This window comes from Sinocyclocheilus anshuiensis, unplaced genomic scaffold, assembly GCF_001515605.1.
Source record: "Sinocyclocheilus anshuiensis isolate Anshui unplaced genomic scaffold, SAMN03320099.WGS_v1.1 scaffold948, whole genome shotgun sequence".
NCBI lineage: Eukaryota > Metazoa > Chordata > Actinopteri > Cypriniformes > Cyprinidae > Sinocyclocheilus > Sinocyclocheilus anshuiensis.
In genome coordinates, this window is record NW_015549709.1 from 930,192 (window position 1) to 951,008 (window position 20,817).

Sequence of the window (20,817 nt, forward strand, 5' to 3'; positions counted from 1 at the left end):
CTTGATGCGTCACTCCGTAGAGTTCAGTGTAATAGAAGAAAGACTCTTCCCCAGGAGGCGTTAACACAACCTCTCTCTCTTCGTCTCTGGCAGATCTCCTCCACCTCTGATCCTGATCTGCCTCCTCCGGTTCCTGTCCATCCGTCTGCTCCGGGCTGCTCCATGCAGGGGAGTGGCTGATCCTTGGGCCGCTCTCCGGTGAGCCTGTCCAGACTGAAGCTGGGGAAGCTAAAGGTGGTGAGGCGGCAGCTGCTGCAGCGCTATGAGCACCAGCCGTTTGTCTCCTGTCTGGCCGGCCTGTACGGCTGCCAGTGGAGACGCTACCAGCGCGCCAAAGCCCAGCCGGGGGAATGCTGCTGCAGTCGGGTGAGAAAACATGATTATTACAGTGCTTAAAATCCCTCATATTGCTTTTGACACTCTTCCTTATTCTTATCTGAAGTAAATGCGGCGGCAATGGTTTACATGCAAGTTTTGTTGCAAAACATAGTGAGCTGTCTACTAGGGCTGTCAAAATGGCTGAAAAACTAACTTAAATATTATCAATATTCGAATTATATTCTAATTTAAAAGACATAATTTCAGTTAGGGGGGAAAAAAGCTTTTGGCTTCTCTCTTGAAGCCACAAGAGGGCGCATCGAGCAAAATATTATGCATGTTTCTTCAAAGCATAATAAAATAACACGACTATCTTTGAAAAAAAAGTGCATAATGTTTAAAATAATGTTTGTAAACTATATATAATTAATAAAGTTGCTTAAACAATTAAAAACAAAACAGCATCATGCATGTATGTATAGTTTAATACAAAGGACCGAAAACCAATCACAGAGTACTTTCTTCATTTAAAAATTTGATATGCAGTAGGATGGGGAAAAACCACCATAAAGTCTTGAGACGTGTTTTTAAAAAGTTTAACTTACATTAATTTTACATGGCTTTCTAAACTTGCGGCTCTCTTGTGCGAGACGCGAGTGCAACGGTGATGGACGTCCCTCTAGAAAATGTGATAAATATGCGTTCTGTGTGAACGGTTTGGTTTCGGTTTTGACATAAACAACATCATCTCAGCATTGATGTTCTCTTTTTCAGCAATATTTTGAATGAACAATGTAGCAGGGCCGCAACTAATGGGTTCAACTGGATAGGCTAACAAAAGCATTAAAATGCAATGACACTTACATCGTCGTCGCATCTCATGCGCCACTGATAAGGCTGCCTGACGCACACCTAAAATTCGAATGCAACATATTTGCATTCGAATGTGGATTTTTATTTTAAATTCAACGATTATTCGAAATTCGATTTTTTTATTTTTTTTTTGGACAGCCCTACGGTCTACATAGACAGCATGTTTAAGCATCATAGCACAGCATGCTTCTGGCTCTGGGATGCTCAGAAAAATGGACAGCAACATAATTCTGCTTTATAACATTCCTTATTTTGGTTACAGTTCTAGAAATCCCAGTATGCATTGCGACGAATTCAGTAGAAGGTGGACGGAGGCAAAAATATAACATTTCATAAAATAATAAACCGTATCAATAAGAAAAAATTGAGTCAAATTAAAGGACTATTTTTTCCCTAATATTTCTGTGTGCTATGTATTTTTATGCTTAGTAGATTATCAAAACTTTATTTTATCAGTCATAACATTTATTGAGAAATGCTCCACATAAAGAGTGCTATTTCAGTAGTTTTTTCAGGGTTATTATTGTAAACTAAAACTATTTTAAAAAACTTTACTATTAATTTGTTATATAAGCCTTTTTCCACCACAATTAAAATAAATAAATAAATAAGGTAATTGCGACTTTTTTTTTTTTCCTTGAAATTATGAGTTTACATCTCACAGTCGGTTTTTTTTTGTTTGTTTCTGCCACGGAAATTAAAAAAAAGGCAATTGTGACTGATTTCACAATTCTGATTTTTTTCCTCTTAATTGGGTGTTTATAGCGCATACTTCTAACTTTATATCTTGCAGTATCTCAGAACTGCCAGAAAAAAGTCTGATCTGTGATATATAAACTCAGAACTGTGAGGAAAAAAAAGCCGCAATTACCTTTCTGATTTTTTTCAATCCAGTGATGGAAACAAGCTTCCATAGAATTAAAACATAATTATTAACTTAAAAACTTACTACACACAAATGAGATATTTTGGCATGCCAACTAAATGAAATATTTTAAATTGAAGTGCTAACATTACTAACTGGAAATAAATAAAAACTACAACTGAAATGAAAATTAATTAAACCTAAATAGTGATATAAAAAAAATAAATAAAAAATAAACTAAATTAAAATCTTAAACTAAAATTAAAATGAAAACTGAAAATATAAAAATAAAACTAATTCAAAATAGGAATAGAAATATATATATATATATATATATATATATATATATATAAAACTACTATGTATAACTACTATATATATATATATATAATACTAATGGCATTCAAATTCAAAAATATTTTCACTGGATTTTGTGATTTTTCTTTATCATTTGTCACTGCACTATTAACCCCTGTTACATTTTATATTTATTTAGCAAAAAATCACCATATAGTTCAAAAACATTTTGTATTTATATATTACAGCACACTCTTTTATCTAAAGCAAATTCCATTCCATTCAATTCAAAGCATGCATTTAATAATTTCATGCATTCCCTGAGAAACAAACCCATGACCTTGGCTGTCTATTCCTATGCTACCTTGAAAATACTGGAACTTACTTCAGTAAATGCAAATCTAATGTTTAATTCGATATTGATATATTGCTATTACATCAAGATGAATAAACTCAGCGCATGCTGGTATAAAGTACACCACATGTATGAAGTACCAACATATTGGTCTCTCTCAAGGGGTTTGTTTCATCTAAATCTGTGAATATTTTCCCCTTAACCAGAATTTCTGCTGAAGCCACTCATGCTGCTCAATAGAAAGCACTATCAGAGCATTTTTCCCGTATGTGCTGATGAGTTTTCTTTAACACCGCGAGCGCAGCTCTTCATCTTCTGATGGGCTGCTTTCTAAATCGAGCTGTTTTCAGTGCTGATAAACAAGCTCCCCTTGGAGTGACTCATCTGAGTGTTAGGCGTGAGTTCGGAGGTTTGCAGTGTGAGCATCATTCATTGAGTCATTTAGAAGCGGCCTGATGACTCACTGTATGATTGCAGCATGCTGAGCCAGCTCCAAATCAACTATTTGAATTGCAAAGTTAGTATTACCCTCATGTGTCGCCTCTGTTTCATCCTCCTCTTGTATTTTCACACTCCGGCCGCTGTGTTGAGTAATTGCATGGAGGTGTGGGTGTTCTCACGGCTCATGATGGCTCTGTTTTGCAGCTGGAGTGCAGTTGTTTTGCTCTCCTCATCTTAACGTTTATCCTGACCCTGATATTCCTGTACTTCTGGAGTGAGGCGCAGAATGACTATAACGACTACAATGACTGGTGAGTGTCTCGGGATGGACAGACAGATGGATTGACATACAATTAGACTGATGTGTCATTCACGGAAAACGGTGCCATTTGTGTGTCCCTATAGCTTATTAATTATATAATTACATTGATTGATTTGATATGTAAGGCATATGAAAACATCAGACAATTTGGAATTTGCATATCCCTATACATTTGAATGAGTTATATGAACTTGAAAAAATTAATTTTACTCTTACTCAAAGTAAAATTGCATGCATTCACTATAGCTTTTGTCTAAACAAACTATTTTGTGTGTCCCTATGGCTTATTAATTATATAATTACATTATTTAGTTAATTTAATTATACAAGGCATAGAAAAATGACAACAACAACAAAAAAAAAATACTGTTCATTTTAGTTTAAAATATTTTTCATCAAAATATCAGGAATTTGCATGTCCCTATTCATCTCCATTATATTTGAATGAGTTATATAAAATAAAAAAGGAATTTAGCTTTTATTAAAAGCAAATGCACTTGCTGTAGTTTTTGTCTAAAATAATTGTAAAATATTTTCTGAATTTTCTTTGTCAATTGTCCCTGCACTTTTAACCAGTTACATTTATTCATTTAGCAAATGCTTTTAAAAATAAACAATGCTGTCATGTTTTCCTGTCCCATTGACCTTTAGAAATAATAGTTTGATCATTCTGACATCGTGGTGTGATTAAAAATCAACACATAGTTTAAAGACAAATTGAATAAACCCATGTCTCACATTAAATATTCAGAAATGTTCAGATACAAAAAGCTCCAGTCCCTTGGTTGGATGGATTAATTAATTGATTAGATTTTCTCAAGCAAAAATCCATTAAGATCTATTTCTTAAAGCCTGTTGTTTATTTCCGCAGGTTTAACTTCGGGAACCTGGGCTTCTGGTTCCCGTGGTCGGTGGTGTTGTTGGTGGTCGCCGCCGCTCTCTTCACCTACATCGCCCTCCTGCTGGTGAGAACGGTGAACAGCAGCAAAGCATTTCAGCATCAGCTTCTCCTGATGATAATGTTGTGGTGTTGATGTTGTGCAGGTCCTAGCGGTGTGCCTTCTCTCTGAAGGACAGAGGCTTTACCTCCACTGGAGCCACAAGGTGATCAAAGAAACCGTCTCCTCATCATTCATCCTGCTGTCGACGCCTCGTCTCGCACATTTGTATTCATTCTATATCTGTGTTACCAGAGAAACGGCTTCATGTGATTCACAGATTGTGTTGAACCTACAATGAATAATTTTATGAAACAAGTTTTTAATACTGAATAGAGCTTAGCTAAAAATATGCCATTTTAACTAGTTTGGGGGCTGCTGTAATTAATAGAAATGTTTTTTCCCGCTTCTAACACAAATGTTGATTTAGTGGTTTTAGGCTCCAACATTAGCCAATTCAGAAACATTTTGTTTTGTTTTAAAAGAAAAACAATACATTATTGTTGTTTTAGGTTCATTTGAGTAATTTTGTTATTTGCTTTTTTCATTTTTATTATTATTATTTTTTTTTTAGTATTTCTGTTTAGTGTTTTTGTTTATTTCAGTTTTATTTTGAGTAATTTTAGTACTTATAGTTTGTTGCCAAGACATTTTTGAAATTTAAGTTTAATTTAAGTTCTAATTTTTTTGTATTTTATTTCATTTAATAAATTGTTTTTAATAGTTTAGTTTTAGTTAACAATAACAACACTGCAGGATTGTTATGGTTAACTAAACCAAAAAAAAAAAAACCTAATAAACATTAACTGTTTAAACATTAAACATTATCTAAATATTAACAATATATAAAACAAATTTTATTTCAGCTAGTTGCCTTGGCAACGTTTCTCATTTTTATTTTATAAACATCTTGATGTAATAAAATAACTAAAAATGAAAATGAATAAAACCTATAAATAGAAATATTACAAAATAAAAAATAATAAAAATAACAAAAACACACAACAAAATTACTAGAGAAACCTAAAAAGAACATAGTGTACATTTTAATTTTCAATATTTTTCAACCGTTATTTTTGAATGCTTTATATAAAAAAAATGAATTTTGCTCTTATTGAAAGAAAAATGTCATGTATTCACTGTAGTTTTTGTCTAAAATATTTGAAAAATATTTTCAGATTTTTTTTTTATTAAGTGTGTCCCTTTGACTTCCTTATAACTAGAATTAATGTAAAAACAGAAAATGTAAACATGAAACTCATTCAAAATAAAAAATATAGTTTCTCAGTGATGCTAAAATGCAACACTGCTATATTCTGTATTTTGCACAGATTGGGATCCTGGTGACTCTCACCTTCTCTATCAGTGCCACAGCTGTGCTCTCTGACTTATGGAGCAAAGAGTGGACGACGCTGCTCCTTTCTTTTCAGGTGGGTCATGCCACCCCACACAGAAAGTCATTGCAGTTTTCTGAGCAGCTTTACGTCAAGTACAGTTCCTGTAATGCATTTATGTGTTTCCATTTTTGTCGAGCAGGTCACAGCACCCTTTCTTCACGTGGGCGGAGTTTCACTAATGACACTTCTGTCCTGGCCAATAGCCTTACACTTCTTTCGCATGAACAAGAGAGGTAGGTGATCCTGTTCGCTGCTGGCAACAAATGAAAACTCATTGTGATTCTGGTCATATCCGATTTCAGCTAGCACAGATCTAGTTGTTTTCACCAAAGAAAGGTGGTTCTGGGCTTAAAAATGGTCTAGTACTAGTCTCGTACCAGGTACCCCTGACGTCTGGAGCCAGTGGTTGTGATTATGTTGTGATTATGAGGCTTAAAAAAGCTTGTTCTTTCTAAATTGATGTGACAAAACTAGATTGCTACCGTTATAATCGTCCAATATTGCACAGCATGACGCAGTGCCACTTGTATTTAATTGACAGAACCAAACAGACAACTCAAACAACTGTATTTTCCACATCTGTATATTTAAAAGTGCAAGCGGTATCAGGCATTTTGCTAACTTTCATTTCTTATTTGAAAAAATAAATAAATAAATAGGTGCAGTTTTTCCACTTTTTTTCAAAATAATTTGAATTTAATATTTAGATTTTTTTTTAGATATATTTCAGTTTTCATTTAAATTTGAGTGATTATAATTTTTATTAGATTTGTTTTCTATTTAGCTTTAATTTTACACTTTAAAAAATAATCCATAGAAAAACAGAAAAGGTTCTAGTAATTTTCTGCCAGGACATTATATCCTTTATGTTTATGGACATTTCCTTTATTGCAAAAAATATTTTTATTTTTAGTATTTTTTTTTTTATTGATGTGCAATTATAGTTTTATTGTTTTCAATTAGATTTTAATTGTATAATTTTTATTAGTTTTTTTAAATGTCTGTATATATTTTATTAAATTTTATTTATTAGTTTTATTTAGTTTTGGTTATTTTAATACTTCAGAATAATTGAAAATGAGAAATGTTGCCTTGGCAACTAGCTAAAATAAAATAACTCAACTTTTTAATATATTTTTTTTTTTCATTTTTACATTTATTTTGTTTAGAAATGATAATAACTGTTATTTAATGATAATAACCCTGCCCTACAACACAAAATAATGCTGATTAATTCAAAATACAGGCAAAACACCTGTGAAAAATCAATACGGAAAATTTATTTGTATTAACACAGCACATGGGGTCCTATTTTTGGATCTTTTTTTAGAGTGTTGTAGTTTCAGTAATTCAGCTTAAACTTATTTTATTTCAGTTAGTTGCCATCTAATATTTATTTTTTTTAATTTGATTTTAGCTTTATTTCAGTTAACAAAAACAATTTTTTATCGATTTTTAATTGTTTTAGTTTAGTTAACAACACTAGATAAAACAGGGCGTTTTATGCATGATATTTCAACAAAACACACATCTTTCAAATAACTTCAAAGCTAAATATATGCCAAATGTGTTCTGCAAACTTGACTTGTAAACAAAAACAACGATGTCCGTGTAGGTTATATAGGTGGGTTATATAGTAACATAGTCAGTAACATCAAATGGTGTCTTTTTGTTGGTATCAGTCACTCAAATCCACTCAATCTATCTTTTAACACAGCTGTTGCATCTGTCCTGTTGTTAGAGTGTGATAAAGACCAATCGCTCTGTGATGCACCACTTGTCCTTGAAAAGCATTGCTCCAGTTCTGTTCTCCTGCGTCTGGCTGATGTTCAGCTGAGTCACGTCTGCGTCTCTCTCTCGCCGCTCTTAATGAAGGTGTGACGAACGAGGCAGGAAGACAAATGCAGGACAGAGGCTGAACTCACAGCAGATGTGTGATGCTCGCCTCCATCCAGAGACCGGCCCTTTGTCCCGGCATCCCTCTCTCACAAAGACATCGTCTCTCTCTGTCGCTGAAATGAGCCGTGCCAGTGTAGAGATGACATAAACATGCATCAGGCTCTCAGCGGCTGCTGCGCTTTCTAATTGGGCCTGTCAGTGCGCGGTTATCTTTCTGTAATTCCCATGTTTGTTCAGGCTGCTAAATGATTGTTGTGGCTTTGGCAGAGATGATTTTTTTCTAATTGGCAATGAAGAGGGTGGCTTAGTGGATTTGGTTATGATGGGGAATATGTTGACCTAATTTTGGACCGATCTGAAAATCTGAAACTTTTGAAACTGATGGTTGTATAAGCTCAGCTTCAGTTATATATACGCTCCAAACAAATCTGCAAAAATAGGGCACAGTGTACTGTATTAATATGAAGGAATTGTCCGTATTGACTTTTTACAGGCGTTTTACTAGTATTTTGAATTGGATTGCTTTAGTTCATGGAAATATCTGCAAAATGAATGGACAGAATGTCCTGACAGAAAATTACCAGTACATTTTCCATTCTTTTTTCTTCTTCTTTTTTTTATATATACTGTGTGTGTGTATGTGTATATATATATATATATGTATATATGTATATATATATATACACACACACACACACACACACACACACACACACACACATATATAGATATAGAGACTCTCTATATAGAGATATAAAGACACAAGGCACTCCTGGTGGTCATTTTAAATAGTTTAAAATAAACCTTTTTTTTTTTCATTAATTCATTTATTTTTCAGTTTTCATTTTAATTAGTTAATTAGTTTAAGTTTTAGTTATTTTATGTGCTTTTGAAATTTTATTAGCTTTTGGTTTTTTCTATTTAGTTTTGTTGTTTGTTTTTGTTTAGCTTTATTTTTTATTTCATTTTTAGTTCTAATAAATATATAAATAACGCAGTAATATGGCCAAGCATGCCAATGGCACACCCTCCTAATGGTCATTTGAAATTAAAATAAATAAATATTTTCTTATTTTTTCAGGTTTCATTTTTAATTTTAGTTTAGGTTTTAGTTATTTTATGTGCTTTTGTAATTTTTATTAGCTTATGTTTTTTTTAATTTAGCTTTATTTTATTTTTATTTCAGTTTTAGTTTTAATAATTGTATAAATAAAGCTATAAATAATGCAGTAACATGGCCAAGCACACAAATGACACACTACTGGTGGTTATTTAAATTAATTAATGAAATAATTAATTAAAAATTAATTAAATAAATAAAATTGATTAGATTTACAATTATTTTCATTTACATTTGTATTCATTTAGCAATTTTATTTATAATTTATTTATAACTTTTTGACCAAGTACAACTGTTTGACATCAAAGCATTTGAAAACTCAAATTTGAGGAAGATTTGGTAAAAGCTATAGTACAAGTAAAAAAAAAAAAAAAGAAGCTTTTTTTTGGACAGAAAATCAGATGTTCAGATGAATTCAGTTGAAGTTGTGAGCTAAAATGTATATGAAACTTTAAATGGACAGAAAATCAGATGTTCAGATGAATTCAGTTGAAGTTGTGAGCTAAAATGTATATGAAACTTTAAACTGTTGGTGGCACTAGACTGACTCCAAAATTGTCACCAGCAATATTGAGACCTTCCCTAATTAGTGTACAAAACAGTTCCACTAGCTACGACAGTCTCCCTCCTAAAATGAAGAAAACCAGCTGATGAAATAGTTGCCTAATGTTCTATTTACATTTAACGTTCCTATGTGCTAAATTATAAAGGTGCAATGTGTTTTTATGATGGTTGGATGTGTTTTACACTTTCATTAATTGAGGTTTTACACACATTCATTGAGTAGTGTGTGTGTGTGTGTGTGTGTTTCAGTGAGGCAGGTGGCTATCTTCAGCTTGTTCCTGGCGGTTCTCTTCGCCCTGTATCTGGTGCCATTGGGCATGTATTCGCCCTGCATCAAAGAGAAGGGCACACTGGGGCCGGCGCCCACCCTCATCGGGCACAGAGGAGCGCCCATGGTCTGCTATTTTTACCTCATGATATTTGTGCAATATTAATTGAACACACATGGATTGTATGTGGGCTTATGTCAGCATGCCCTTTAAAATCAGTGTCTGTTTGACTTCACTTTCAAAACTAAACTGGACTTTGTTTCCTTCTGGAATACTTTGTAATATGATTACAAGGGTAAAGACTCAAAATGATTGTCAGCAGGTTTGATGTTGTTGATTTGAACAGCTTGCACCAGAAAATACCCAGATGTCCTTTGAGAAGGCTGTAGACGCGGGAGGAGAGGGACTGGAGACAGACGTCACAATCAGGTGGGCATCTTCATCCATTCCTACTTGCTGTACTGCATAAAAGCATTTTAAAATACTGAAACGTGCTTCTTTCATAGTCACAGTAAAGGCATTTCTGTAGCTTTACAGTAGACCATTGGTGCCTGCAATGCCAATGGTCATGGGTTTGTTTCTCTGTGAATGCAGCTGATGAAATGTGTACCTTGAATGCAGTGTATATCGCTTTGGAGAAAAGCATCTGCCAAATGTATAAGTAATAAGCACTTTTGTTATGTATACTGCAAATATATATAATATATTATAAGAGACCTCATTTTGGCCCATTTCTAAGGCAGCATCCTTCACAGAAATACAATCCCAGAATACATTGCAAGAAACAATCCAAATGTATTCACAATAGTGAGAGAAATGCCAATTCTAAATATACTTAGATTTGAAATTCAACTTTGGAGAAAAGCATCTGCCAAATGCATAAATGTATAAGTAATAAGCACTTTTGTTATGTATACTGCAAATATATATAATATATTATAAGAGACCTCATTTTGGCCCATTTCTAAGGCAGCATCCTTCACAGAAATACAATCCCAGAATACATTGCAAGAAACAATCCAAATGTATTCACAATAGTGAGAGAAATGCCAATTCTAAATATACTTAGATTTGAAATTCAATTACAGTTGATTTGATACTTCCAATCGGTAAAAATGGTTAAAAACAAAATATAAAAAAAACTTTTTTTATGCTTACTAGAGTATCATAATGTTATCTTCACAACTAACTTAAAACTTTGTTGGAATCAGTGTTATTATAATTAACTCAAACTAAAATTATATTTGAAAGAATTGTTTGCAATAAAATAAACGTTAACTGAAATAAAATATAAGAAAGTATTTTATTTATATTGTTTTTAATAAAATGAATATAAATGAATTCAAAATAATTAATATATAATTAATATAAAAATAATATAAAATCTTAACCAAGTAAAAAGTCAAGAAAAAATCATTCAAAATCACTGTAAATATGTGCAATGCATTGTGGATACAGTATTCAGTGCCATGGTCTCTGATTGACATTTTTGCAAATATAGAAGGCTAATGTTATCTTGGCAAAAAACAAAACTTTATTGGATTCAGTGTTGTTATAGTTAACTAAAAAAAAATGTGTTGAAATGAAATATTAACCTAAAAGAAACAAAGCAAAACTTATTTTATTTTAGCTATTTATTTTTAGACAAACAACCATTTAACTAAAAAAGTGAAAACAATATGAAATCGAATTCAAAAACTAAGTATAACAAAAAACTACAGTATATCAATAATACTAAAATAACAATGATTGGACTCCATGTGAGTCGCTTCTCTTGTGTACTACACATATGTGTTGTGCTGCGTTTCTGCCTGTCTTTCAGATCCGTCAATTATACGGTTTCATTCAACATTATGATGCAGCTTTAGAAATAAAGCTGCCTATGTAGGCAGCAGAGCTAATGTTGACGGTGCACAAAGTCCCCGGCCTGAATTCTCATTCTCTGCTCTGTGAATGAGTGGATTTCTGTGATCTTCCGCTTCAAATGCACCATCAAACCGTCAATGGGCCGCTCATTCAGCAGGTCATTTCCTCTGGACAAAGGTCTGCTGTAACCCAGAGCAGATGCTAACGGCTCCTTGATGAGTCACTGCTCTCAGGTTAAGATGATTGCATGAAGCTGCGGGAAGCTCCCTAGTAAGCATGGATTGAAGATCCATCTATTTGCAGCCTGTATTACACAGGTTTGATGACTCTACAATGTTATCAGCGCATGTTCTCAGGAAAGCCCTGCTGGATCTGGAGCATCATCTTTAGTGTTCACTATACAAAACCAATGCATTTTGTGCAGCCAGTTTCAAGAGAATAAAAATTAAAAAAAATCTGCTATTTACTCAAGAATGGTTTTACAGAAAGTGCTTGGCATTTTATGAATGAGACCTGCTGACCCAATCATGGATTATTTGTGATATAACAACCTATGACCCCGTTCACAATTATAGATCCGTGTCAGGTGTGGACTTAAACTGGGTTAATCTGGCTAACAGAATTAGCGAACACCTCATTTTATGTGTTTGACCACATTTTCATTTGGAAAGTGACAGATGTAGGTTATTAGTTCAATCGGGTGAATATTTTCTTGCATGCGTTGACCTAAATGAAATATAACAAAAAGTAAAAACAAGTTTTCTGTGTAAGGGTAAAATAGGAAAGCAGTACACAGCATTTTAAACCTTTTTTATATACAGTATTAGTGGAACAAATACAGAGAATTACATTTATAAGGCCCACAAAATACTTCCCATGATTATACAAATCAGTGCTGTTATTGTTAACAAAAAAGAAACTAAAATTATCTTTTTTGTTAATTGAAATAAAGCTGAAATAAAATATAAATATTAGATGAACAACTTGAAAATGAAAATGAGACACATGTTGCCTTGGCAACTAAATAAAATAAGTAGAACTTAAAAGTACTAAAAGTGAAACTGAAATAAAAATAAAGATAAATAGAAATAGTCAAAATATTCATAAAATGACAGAAGCACAAATGAAAATGAAAACTGAAAATACAAAATAAAAACTAATTCAAAACATTTTTTCATATTTTGGAAGAAGCTTAAATTAAAGTACTAAAATTACTAAAACTGAAATAAAAATAAAGATGAATATAAATATTAAATAAAATGACAAGCACATAATGAAAAAATTCAAAATGTTAATACAATTGTATATAAACAATACAAAAATGTTTACTTGTTTGTTTGCTTTGTTTTTAATAAATACTATATATATCTTTTTATATATATATTTTGGAAGTAAAAATCAAACTAATTTTTCAAACCTTGGCAACGAACTAAAATTAAAGGAGTTGATCTTAAAGTACTAAAATTACTAAAACTGAAATGGAAATAAAGAAATATAAATAGCACATAAAAAATGAAAACTGAAAACTACAATTGCATATAAATAGTGCAAAAATAACCAAATACAAAAACGTACTTTGAGTTGTATTTGTTTCTTCGTTTCGTTTGTTTATAATTAAATACTTAATAATTTTTCATTGTTTTAGAAGTACAAATCAAACTGAACTGAATTTCATAGCATGCAGAAACAGCTGCCATCCTGTTTGAGAGTGCTTAAATATTCACACTATATTTCTCTCTCTGCAGTTATGATGGCGTCCCGTTCCTGATGCATGACAGCACCCTGAGGAGGACGACCAATGTGCATGAGGTGTTCCCCAACCGGACGGACACGCCGGCGGCCATGTTCACCTGGGATGAGCTGGAGATGCTCAGCGCTGGATCCTGGTTTCTTCAAGTAATGATCCAGAACCTTGGGTTCCTGTTCATCAACTAGCAGTGATATAAAAATATTGATGGCTATGTGCATAATTCAATACTGGCTTATTGAAAACTACTAGCATATGCTGTATACCGCCTACATTCAAGTGTCATCCAGTTTCCTTCTTGGCTATTTTGCATTTTTTATATATTTTTTAATATAAATAATATACATTAATATGAAATAATAATATAACTAATGTAAAATTTGCTGTGAATATGTGCAATGCAGTACTAAATGCCATGTACTCTAATGCACAGTTTAGCAAAAATAGAAAGCTGAAAACTGCATTTATTAATAATTTATTGGCTAATTGACGTGTTTTATTTGCAGTCCAATAACTGGTGGTTTTTGTTGTTTAATTTTTGAGAAAGTATAATTACTGATTATATATGTTTTACTTCAAAGCTGGTTATTATAATATGTTCTGATGTTCTTTCCAGCATTTTCCTATTATTCTCTCAGGATAATTATACATAATAGAATCCATTTATCAGAGAACACACAGAATGGACTTGTGTTTTTAGAGAAATCACTCAAATTTGTGGTGTTCAAAACAGATTAGAAACAAACAGAGACCCATTATGGTTTCTAAAAACCCATCGTTCTATAATAAAAAATAATGCAGTGAACATCCATATATGCTTTGGTTCTTGGCCTCTTAATTAACCTCAGAATCCCTCTGAAATCCCTGCGTGGAATCACTTGGGATTAAAGGATTCTGGCTGGAATTAGGCTTTGCCAGAGGAAGCGTGCGTCATGTTCCATGTTCCAGTACGACTGCGCCGATGCTCAACCTCTCCCAGTTTAAAGTTCAAAACAGAGTTATTCAGGGCTGTGATGAAGTAAAAGGCTTGTGGATTGTAGTTGAGTTTTACCATGTACCATATAAAATAAACTTGTCAGACGGCATGCCTTATTAAAGAGGGTGCCTGCAAAATATTTATTATGATTATTATTATAAAACAATTTGAAGACATTATGGTTGTAAACCGTAAAATATTTATTCTTTATTATTATTATTTTAACGAATTATAAGGCATATATTACTGCTGTAAATTACAAATTTACTAGTGCTGTCAAACAATTAATCACGATTAATCGCATCCAAAATAAAAGTTTTTGTTTACATAATATGTGTGTGTGTACAGTGTATATTTATTATGTATATATAAATAAAAACACGTGCATGTATATATTTAAGAAAAATATGTTATGTTTATATTTTAAATATATTTATATATAATATCAGAATATAAATATAAAAGTGTATATATGTAATTATTTTCAAAATATTTACTGTATGTGTATTTATATATTTATATATACATAATAAATATACACTGTACACATGCATATATTACGTAAACAAACTTTTATTTTGGATGCGATTAATCACGATTAATTGTTTGACAGCAGTAAATTTACTGTCAAATAATAATAATAGTAATATAAATTTATATTTTAACTATAATTATAAAAATTAAAAGACATTACTGTTTTAAACTATAATTGCACTGTAAAATATGTATTTATTATTTTTTTAACTAATTATAAAAATGAAACATTAGTATTTTAAATTTAAAATTGTACTGTAAAATAAAAATGAATATTTGATAATTGTAATAATCTTATTTTACACTGTTTATGTCTAAAATTCTTCTCTTTTAAATACTGAAACCCTCAGTCTTTTATTTTGGTGGAATGGCCTACTGCTGAAATGCTGTGAACGTCTGACCACAAAAATGCTGGAAATGATGCGAATGTGTAAATAAAGTAAACCTAGCGCAAGTTGTGTTCTCAAATGCATGTTAAACTCGCAGCACATGCAGAGATGGAGTTCACTGCATTTACTGTGAACCGAAAAGATCTGAGACAGCCTTTGATTTGATAATCACACTAAGCTATATCGCAACTAATTTTACTTGATTTTGCAGTCAGTATGAGCTTTTCTTTAACTTACGAACCACCGTTTGAGAAACCGTGCCTTATTAATTTGGCAGCTAAAACTCAATCAAATCCTTGCTTTTCTTCCTCTCAGAGGGATCCTTTCAGCACGGCCTCTTCTCTCGATGTAGACGAGAAGGTTCGGGTTCAGAACCAGACGGTACCCACCCTGAAGGAGTTCCTGAATCTGGCTGCCCAGCATGAGAGGCTGGTGATCTTTGACCTCAGACGCCCACCCCGAGGACACCCGTACAGAGACACGTGGATCACACGCACCCTGGAGGTCATACACAACGAGTCCTCCATTAACTCCAACCAGGTAGTTCAGCAACACCAGCTGGATGCTGACGTTTTCTTCTAGCCGTAATAATAATATGTGACCCTGCAGCACAAAAGCAGTCTTAAGTCGCTGGGGTATATTTGTAGCAATAGCCAAAAATACATTGTATTGGTCAAAATTATAGATTTTTCTTTTGTGCCAAAAATCATTAGGATATTAAGTAAAGATCATGTTCCGTGAAGATATTGTGTAAATTTCCTACCATAAATATATCAAAACTTAATTTTGATTAGTAATATGCATTGCTAAGAACTTAATTTGGACAACTTTAAAGGCGATTTTCTCAATATTTTGATTTTTTTGCACCCTCAGATTCCAGATTTTCAAATAGTTGTATCTCTGCCGAATATTGTCCTATCATAACAAACCACACATCAATGGAAAGCTTATTTATTCAGATTTCAGATTACGTATAGATCTCAATAAAAAAAAAATTACCTGGTTTTGTGGTTCAGGGTCACATATATAATATACATGTAGCCTTGTGGCATTATACCTTCCTATTTTAAACTGTTGTGTAAAACAGGAGCTGGATCAGTGGCTGAAGAGGCATGATATGGTGTTTTTGGCCTGTTTTGTCATAGGTGCTGTGGCTGCCGGCCGATCAGAGGAGTCTGGTGCAGGAGCTGGACCCGGAGCTGCAGCAGACGTCTGGAGATCACGCCTCCTTAGAGCAGCTGCAGGAGGAGCACATCGTCCGACTCAACCTCCATTACAGCTACATGTCACAGGAGCAGATCAGGTGCGTCAGAGAGCGGCTGTACCACTCCGATCAAACTACACTGACTCTGCTGGATTTATAGCGAGTGATTGCTGCGTCTGCTCACAGCTGTTTTCAAGTGGCAGGTTTTAATGGCATATTATTTGATTTCAGTGATATTTCATAACAATAATAATAAAATATTACATAATTATTGTTATTATATTACGTATATCATATGATATATTAATGCATTATAAATATAAATATTATTTATAATTATTAATAATAAATAAGCATTATATAATAATATATATAATAATACTTATTTATATATTATTATATTATGATATATTAATCTATAAAAATAAAAATATATATCATTTATATTATATTATATTTATATTTTATATTTATATTTATATTATATTATGTATGTATGTATATGATTCCTCTCTTTTGAAATAACAAAATTTGTTGATTCTCTTAGGTTTTTCATATATTTATTTTTTGTGTGTGTGTTTGTGCACGTTTTTGTGACATATGAGGACACAAATTTGTATAATGAGTGGTGTTTGAAAATACTGCTGAGTTAAACCAATGGTCATTTATATATAAATAGCGTTCTGCTGCATAGAGGTCGACCGATAGATAGTTTTTAGAGAATTTAACCTGTACACATTGTGTGTGTGTGTGTGTGTGTGTTTTAACTGGCACTGTTAAATGAAGCCCCATTTTTACCTGGAAGACACAAATTAACTTTCATATCAGACTTTTTGTCTTCTATTGAACTCTTCCGACTCATTGCAGAGAAGAGCTTTTGCAATTAAAGTGTGAAACTTCATAATGTCTCTTTAACGGCCCAATAATGTCTCACCAGATTGTGTTTCTGATTTCAGAAAGTACTCCTCTGTGAACATCAGCACTAACCTGTATGTGGTCAGTCAGCCGTGGTTATATTCGCTGGCGTGGTGCGCAGGCGTTCATTCAGTCACTACAAACGCCCTGCACATCCTCAAGAAACTGCAGCGCCCCATGTTCCTCATGGTGAGTCCGGATCACAAATATCACACTTTCTGATTGACTGAGTGATGTGTCACGTCTACAGAAGAGACAATCACGGTTCTCTCTTCCTCACGCAGACTGCAGATGAATACAGTCTGATGTGGATCCTGACGGATATCCTCTCTGCTTTCCTCATCACAGCTGTTTTCATATTCCACTGGTGAGTTCTGCTTCAACTAACCAGATACTAACCTGCTTCTGCAGTGCCACCCTCCTGTAGAGTTTAGTTTTTAAACTAAAGACCTTTCAGATCTAATCTGCGTAATATCTAATACCTATTTAAATAGAATGCATGATTAGAATTGCATCAATTGCATTGAATCCCAAATCATAGTTTATTAGGTTAATCTGAATATTCTAATATTTTATGTGCAGAATTTTATTCAAAAGCATGTTAATCTTGTCCAATGTTCTCCTTCAAACTTTCAAACTGAATGCTTAGAAAGTAAACATGGCAACACTGTTTGTTGTAATAATGTGATGGCTTGAGCATGTGATGTTTCGTCCTGTAGGTGGCGTGAGCGAGGTTTGCCGTTCTGGTCGGGCAGTAGACAAGTGAATGAGAATGGACCGTACAGCAAGTTCAGGACGGGTAAGTTGTTGATTTTTGGCTGTGAATCTCTCATTCCACTCGTCCTGCATGTGTCGTCCAGATCGCTGGCTGTTTTCAGAATGGCAGACTGTCACACTACTGCTGCCAAATCTGCAGTTTACAACAGATTACACTGCACTCGTGATGAAATGTGCTCAATCCAAACACGCTTTTTAGCATCTAATCATTGACCAGTTATTTGATCAAACAACAAAAATATAAGATTTTTTCACAAAACTGGAATTAAAATGCAAAATAACTTGGATGCATACATAACACATGGAACAAGGTCATAGTAGTGGCATACAATATTTATTATTGCATACTTTTACATACTGGTTTGTAAAACATAGTACACAGTATTATATTACGCAATAAACTTTTCCATTCTGAACACAGCCATTGAGAATTTTTTTTGTATGTATATGTGTGTGTTTTAGTTAATTGTATCTTTATAGGCATCGTAAATAATATATTTTATTTATTTATTAAACAGTGTCTATAAACATACTATTTTATACGTGACCCTGGAGCACAAAAGCAGTCTTAAGTCGCTGGGGTATATTTGTAGCAATAGCCAAAAATACATTGTATGCCAAAAATCATTAGGATATTAAGTAAAGATCATGTTCCATGAAGATATTTTGTAAATTTCCTACCGTAAATCGATTAAAACGTAATTTTTGATTAGTAATATGCATTGCTAAGAACAGTGTTGGGGAAAGTTACTTTTAAAAGTAATGCATTACAATATTGCGTTACTCCATAAAAAAGTAACTAATTACGTTACTTTTTATGGAAAGTAATGCGTTATGTTACTTTTGCGTTACTTTTCAAATCTGGACAGGGCCGACACTGTCCCGGGACCTCGACCTCCCCCTGCATGTTCCCCCTATGCATGGCTTCCCCGTCCCCATCTGACCCTCCATCACTCTCATTATGAGCCGCTCTCATCTCTCTCCGTCCGTCCGGCAGAGCTGAGCGACGTCTGGTCCATCTCCAGCATCAGCGTCCGCGGAGAGACTCAGAGCTCGCCCCTCACACCCAACCTGCCCACCATCAGCGAGGAGCCGCCCATCTGAAAGCCACACAACACAGATCTGTGGAGGGAGTGAAGCCTGCAGACCTGGAGCCGCTGTCAGCATCATCACACGTCCATTTGCATTCCAGCTTCAAACTCTGAGCTTCTGCTGTTGCTGCTTCAAATTGTGAAAGAATTCTTGTTTTAAAGACAGTTTTCTTAGTCACGTACTTTTGTCTCCAAGCCTTGTCAAGACTAGACTATGTATTTTGAACACAGATATTAAATGGCCCTCTATTATTGGCCAAACAGCAAATAAGACAAATAGACAAATAAGAAATATATTTAAAATAAATACATTTTATATACAAAATATATATATATATATATATATTAGCATATAATATATAATATTTTGGATCCAAGGAGGAACATACTGTATGTCTGTTAAATGGTGAAAAAAAATCTAAATCCCTAAAATCAAAACTAAAAGTAATTAAAAAAGAGTAAATAAACAACTGCATTGTTTTGAGAGTTTAGCACATTTTCCCCAATATATATATATATATATTTAATTTGTATTAAATATAAAGCCTTCAATTTTTTTCCACTTAAAAAAATTATAAAAATGTTTACATTAATGAAATTTTGTGGCGAAAAAATGTGCTCAAAACATGAAAGAATAATATCAAATAAAATCATATGTAACTTTACAATAAGTTTCCATTTGTTAACTAGATTTAATGCATCAACTAACATTAACAATGAGCAATACATTTGTTGCAGTATTTATTATTCTTTGTTAATGTTAGTCAAATACAGCTGGTCGTTGCTAGTCCATGTCAGCTCAGGTCCATAAAATAACATTAATAGATACAACTTTTGATTTTAATAATGTATTAGTAAATGTTGGAATCAACATAAACTAAGATTAATAAATCCTTTAGAAGTATTTTTCATTGTTAGTTTAACTAATGTTAACAAATGCAACCTTATTGTAAAGTGTTACCAAATATATATTAATAATAACAATAAATATATTATTTCCTATTCTAGGGTGAAATGCTTTTTTTATACTGTGCCAGTACCATGTAATTCATGTGCCATGGTATTTAGATGGTACTCGGAGGTAATTCATTGAAAATGTTATGTTAGTGATATTTTGTTAAAAAAATATCAAATGTATTTGACCAATTATTTTCAGAATTGGTGGCATTAGATGAATCCATCATCCAGTTTCTGTTGCTTCTGTGAAGTTAGTTTTTATCATTAAAGACTGAATTTGCCATATTTCAGACCCAGATGCAAACTGCTGATTACTGCAGTCTGACGCATGGTAAAATGAACTATAACATTGGATTTAATCCAGAGTGTTTGGGAAATATTCAAGATGTCAGATCCATTGCATGATGTGATAAAATTGACAAACATTTACAATCAGGAAGACGATAACAAGCCAAACAGACAATCTGAATTTGATAGATTTAGATTGCTGGAATTGCTGTCATGAAGCTTCAAGTGCTCACTTTAATCAACCTCTAATTAAATGCAAGGTTTCTGATTAATGTGATGAGCGTAAAGGTCTTCGTTTGCATGTTCAGCGGTCACGCTCTGGCTTGCATACATGTTTTTTGCTCCAGATGTTTCTCTTACCATGGGATGCTGAAACATTCCTGCCTGTATAAAATGCAATGCCGAGAATGAGTTC

The 20,817-nt window shown here is 33.1% G+C and overlaps 1 protein-coding gene across 1 annotated transcript; it reads left to right on the forward strand.

Moving 5' to 3' along the window:
* Nucleotides 1–183: 183 nt before the first annotated feature.
* Nucleotides 184–19,437, forward strand: gdpd4a (glycerophosphodiester phosphodiesterase domain containing 4a; the record flags this gene model as incomplete). Its single annotated transcript, XM_016450090.1, has 15 exons — nucleotides 184–366; nucleotides 3,354–3,460; nucleotides 4,343–4,436; nucleotides 4,516–4,575; nucleotides 5,741–5,839; nucleotides 5,946–6,039; nucleotides 9,639–9,784; nucleotides 10,005–10,087; nucleotides 13,270–13,420; nucleotides 15,486–15,710; nucleotides 16,316–16,473; nucleotides 17,331–17,478; nucleotides 17,574–17,656; nucleotides 18,009–18,088; nucleotides 19,064–19,437. Coding segments are annotated over 15 exons (1,818 nt in total), but the record flags the coding sequence as incomplete, so codon positions are not given.
* Between the last annotated feature and the right edge of the window lie 1,380 nt (nucleotides 19,438–20,817).